This window comes from Gossypium raimondii, chromosome 3, assembly GCF_025698545.1.
Source record: "Gossypium raimondii isolate GPD5lz chromosome 3, ASM2569854v1, whole genome shotgun sequence".
NCBI classification, from domain to species: Eukaryota; Viridiplantae; Streptophyta; class Magnoliopsida; order Malvales; family Malvaceae; genus Gossypium; species Gossypium raimondii.
In genome coordinates, this window is record NC_068567.1 from 16133785 (window position 1) to 16138764 (window position 4980).

General features: G+C 28.6%; 1 protein-coding gene across 1 annotated transcript; it reads left to right on the top strand.

Annotated features, from left to right (window-relative positions):
- The first annotated feature begins 1930 nt into the window (after positions 1–1930).
- LOC105796130 (phytosulfokines 3) lies at positions 1931–2824 on the top strand. Its single transcript, XM_012625742.2, has 2 exons — positions 1931–2372; positions 2486–2824. The coding sequence occupies exons 1-2, from the start codon at positions 2238–2240 to the stop codon at positions 2603–2605; spliced, it is 255 nt and encodes an 84-aa protein (XP_012481196.1). The 5' UTR covers positions 1931–2237; the 3' UTR covers positions 2606–2824.
- The last annotated feature ends 2156 nt before the right edge of the window (positions 2825–4980 follow it).

Sequence of the window (4980 nt, forward strand, 5' to 3'; positions counted from 1 at the left end):
TATGGCAACATAAAATTCCCACTCTAACACTTACTTATGAACATTAGGTATTTTTACCAATTATGTCATTTTACTCGTTTTCACTTAAAATCGCTTAGCAAAAGTTGTTTAACATAATTACAAGCTTCATATTCTATCATAAAACATTAAAATAAATACATTTCACTTATGGGTATTTTTCTAAATGTGAACCCTAGGTTAAATTATTGCTAGAATAAGCTAAATCAAGTTACCAAGACTCCAAAAAAGTAAAGAACATTAAAAACGGGGGTTGGGATCACTTACTATGGAGCTTGGAAGCATGAAAACCCTAACTACGGCTTCCCCCTTGCTAATTTTGCCCAAATGAAGAAGATGAACCCAATTTTCCATCTTTTTCCCTTTTAATTCATTTTAATTACCAAAATGCCCCTAACTTAAAATTTTCCTATTTCACTTTTCTCATGTCCATTTTTGTCCATAACTTAACCAAAGGTCTAATTACCATAGAAAGACCTCCAATTTAAAATTTCATAACAATTGGACACCTCTAACATGTAGAACTCAGCTTTTGCACTTTTTACAATTTAGTCCTTTCAACTAAATTGAGTGCCCAAACATCAAAATTTTTGAACGAAGTTTTCACGAAATCATTCCGTGAAATTTTAGGCCATAAAAATATAGTAAAAATAGATTTTTCCTGATCGGATTTGTGGTCCCGAAACCACTGTTCCGACTAGGCCCAAAATCGGGATGTTACAAACCCAAATTTCAATCAACTTTTAAAATCTCAATCCATTAAACTTCTAAATTCATTTTAATTCTGATTTAATAAAATCCTTAATACATTGTCGTTTATTTCTAAAAATGGTAGTTGTTTTTCGTACAAATTTATAAAACTTTTGTTACTAATTCATAAAATATTGGTTTTCATATTAAAAATTAGTTTTAAAAATTGTATTACAGTATTATTTTTTTAAATGTAATTTTTTTGTTTTATAAGCTTATAAACATTTTTCATTATTTTATAAAATAATATTTTAATTGGTATATATAATCAAGCAAACTAGTTTATAATAAAATTTAAAGGCATAAAACATTTATAATAAGAATATATAATTAATTCATTTATTCAACTAAACGATGATTTATGATTAAAATTATACAATTTTGTTAAGCTTTACTTGTAGCAGTGGTTCAGACTAGAGGTGTTCATGGGCCGAGCCGGGCCAGGTCTAGAAAAAAATTTCGGCCCACGTCCTAGGCCCGGGCCCGACACGGCCCGAAATATGGGCCTGAAATTTTGTCCAGGCCCGGCCCAGGAAAAAATTCTAAGCCCAAGCCCGGCTCGGCCCGGCCCATTTTTAATAAACACCAAAAATTTATTTTAAAAATAAAAAATAAAAAAAAGTATTTTAAAAATATTTTAAAATTAAAAATAAAATATATATATTTATTATATTCGTGTCGGGCCAGGCTTTGGCCAAAAAAGTGGTGCCCGAGGCCCGACCCGTTTTCTAAACGGGCTTTTTTTTTCCAAACCCATATTTCGGGCTTATATTTTTACCCGAACCTTCCCATTTTTCGGGCGGGTCGTCGGGCCGGGCCGGACCGCCTGGCCCATGAACACCTCTAGTTACACTTGTCCGATATTTATTTGACACAGTGATTCAAACTTTCTCATTCTCTCTTTAATATTGTGGGATAGGAAGAAAATCATATAATTTTTTAAAGTAAGAAATTATATAATTTTAGATTTTTTAAAAATTAATAATTTAGTGTCATACATTATTAAAGATCATTTTTATATACCTATAAAATAAAATTTATCGTAGACAATTACAAATTAAAAGTTCTTTTGTGATTTATAGATAGTTGGTAAATTACTACAATAGGCCCAATAAATTGACAGGTGTGCACCAAATGCCGGAGAGTAGGGTATTTGTCTTACACCTCTATGTACAGCAAGCTTTGCATCTCAGAGTTGGCAACTTTGCATCATCATTCGAAGGAAAGAGAAAAGATGATCAAAATACAGTTCTCAATGATGTACATCAATGGCAAAATTTCCTAGGAGACAGGGTAACCCATTGACGAGCCCCCCAACTGGATACGTATTGGCTATTGCCCATCCTTTTGATTTTTTGCTTTCAGAATTTCAATGCTCATTCAAGGAACCTTAATTGCATTATCCTCGTATAAATAAATGTTGCAGGCAACCCTTATCTAAACCTACCATTATCTCTTTCAACTGGAAAATGAAAATAAAAATGGCAAAAAGCTTCTTCTTCTTGATCTTGGCTTTGCTTCTGCTAACCACAGCACAAAACAGACCACTGTCAACCACAAATCGGCAACAAGCTGATGACCCTCAGATGCCATTTTCTTCACCGGTAAGTTTTCTATCCCTTGAAAATACTAATATTGTTGGCTTTTTATTGTTTTGGCGGCAAGATCTTTCTTTACAGCTGCATCTTTGTTCTTTGTTCTTCGTTCTTTTTTACAGGAATCGAGTTTCACTGATGATGATGAGTGCAAAGGTTTGAATGGTGAAGAATGTCTGATTAAAAGGTCCTTGATTGCTCATACTGATTATATTTACACCCAAAGAAACGTTGGACCATGATTTTTTTTTTATGTTTCCATATGTACTGTTAATTTAAAACTGAGAAGTAATCAAATATGCTTTGAACTAGTGCTTAATTTTGATCTTGACATGATCTCTTTATTGAAGTAAATAGTTATATTAGAAGCTGAGAAAGAAAAAGACAGCAATTTTGTAGGTGAGATCATGTTTCTTCGGTAGATACAACTACTAAAATGTTTTTTTTTTTTGCCATTTGGCTCTTTAGAGGAATAATGTGTATAATGCGTAACTTAAAATTGCCATTACAATAGATTTACAGATTCATATAACTTATACTCCTTCTGCACCAGTTAAATTTGTCACATTTTTAGTGATTAAAAAATATAGGGTAAATTTTGTTTAAAGTTATCTAAGTTTACATTTTGTCACTTAATTTTGAAATTGAGTTACAAAATGATTATTAAACTATTTAAATATTTCATTTAAGTCGTCAAGTTATTAAAATTGTTGATGAATTACTTGTTTTGTTTGCACCACCTGCATCAATCAAAAACTCTCATTCTCTTCTTCTTTTACAGTTCAATTTTATTTTTCATGAAACAATTTTGAACATCATAAATTAACGAATTAAATTCGAATAGTTTTTTTCTCGATCTCTTAGATTGTTGGATCAATTTGGATCTAAAAATGTCTTTTTACTCATCGATGAGTATTAATTCACCATATTGATGGTTGAATTATCGTTTGGAGCTCGTTAGTTGGATTGTTTTTTTAAAAATAATTTAACAACTCAATAACTAAAATAAAAACTTTTGAATAGTAAAACAACTTAAAATTTTTGAATAGTTCGGTGACTTAAATAAAAATTCTAAATAGTTCAGTTATTATTTTGTAACTTTTTAAGTTTAGTAGTTATAACATATATTTACCAATAGTTTAGTGACGTTGGGTGTAGTTCACCCAAACATATATTATAAAACTTTCAATGATTTAGTTCTAAAATTGAGTAAGTATTTGCTACACTAGCGTGTACTTTTTATTGCACAAGCACGATTGAAAAATTAACATGCATCTTTTTTTAAATATTTATTTTTAATATTTTACTATTTCTACACTTATCAACTTTCTAACATTGTTTGTGGAACTAAAACTAGTATATTAAATAATTTCCCTTTAAATTTTTTATAAAATATAATTAAATTAAAATATTAAAAATAGTTAAGGTCAAAGCTTATAAAATACAATTATTAGGATAAAGAGTTATTAACATATATCGATAAAGTTTACCACAAGTCCCGTATCATATTATAAAGTTCATTTTAGTCCCTTTACTATTAAAAGGAACTTTTAATCCCTATACATTTGAATATCGACATTCTAGTCTTTGCACATCAAATTTGCGATCAATGGAATAACATAACTTAACGATGGTGACGTGACATTAAATTAAATATTAAATTAAATTAATAGGCTAAAGAACAATTTTGAATAAAGTGTAAAGGTAAGAAATTGATTTTCCTTTTATCTCAATCTGTTTCGAATTTATTTGTTTTTTTACATAATTATTATGTTTAAACTATTTATAGTTTGGTCCATATTAGCCATCATTAAGCCACATTAGTCCATTTATCTTCAAAACCAAAAGTTTTAAATTTAATTTAATTTCACATCAACAATTGTTAAATCATGTTATTCCATTAACAACAAAGTTAACGTGTAGGGATTGAAATATCTTCCTTTCAAATGTATAAAGACTAAAATATTTCTTTTAATAATAAAGGAATAAAATAAACCTTTTGATAAAGTAAAATAATTTTTTGTATACTTTAACCAAATATATTGACACCTAATAAATTTTAATCCTAAATGTTTCAAATTTGCGAACCTCAACCTTTACAACACTGTTTGAGCTAATAATAATTCAAGAAAATATTAATTACAATCAATAAAATAATAATTAAAAGAAATTAAATTAATTCCTATGTAATTTCTTATTCCATTCAAAAAATACATTTATTACGGATATTAATACCGCAACCTATTTCTCCTTCATTATTTTCATTTGTATATCATATCAATTCTAATTACAATCATACAAGGCTATGTTGAGCTAGCAGAGGTACCGATTACATATATATAATGAAAGATTAAATAATTAGTATTTGATTTTGACTCTTCATCCATTAATTACAACATTATTTAGTCATAAAGTCAATACACTAAATGTACCAAGACTGAACCCCATTATATACCATTAAAAAGTAACTTAGATTTATGCTTTGTCCAATGACTTTGTAATTAGTGTATTATCCTTAACTTATTTGGGTTAAATTCGTTCACCCAATATGATCTTAATTTATCTCATGGTAACAATTGTATCTTTTTATAATGAAAAATTATTACTAAAAATAGTA

What these genes read in the sequence shown, in the direction of transcription:
- LOC105796130 (XM_012625742.2), top strand. Translation starts at nt 2,238, where the DNA reads ATGAAAATAAAAATGGCAAAAAGCTTCTTCTTCTTGATCTTGGCTTTG. An exon ending in AGATGCCATTTTCTTCACCG is followed by an intron (nt 2,373 to 2,485) that starts GTAAGTTTTCTA and finishes TCTTTTTTACAG; the next exon opens with GAATCGAGTTTCACTGATGA.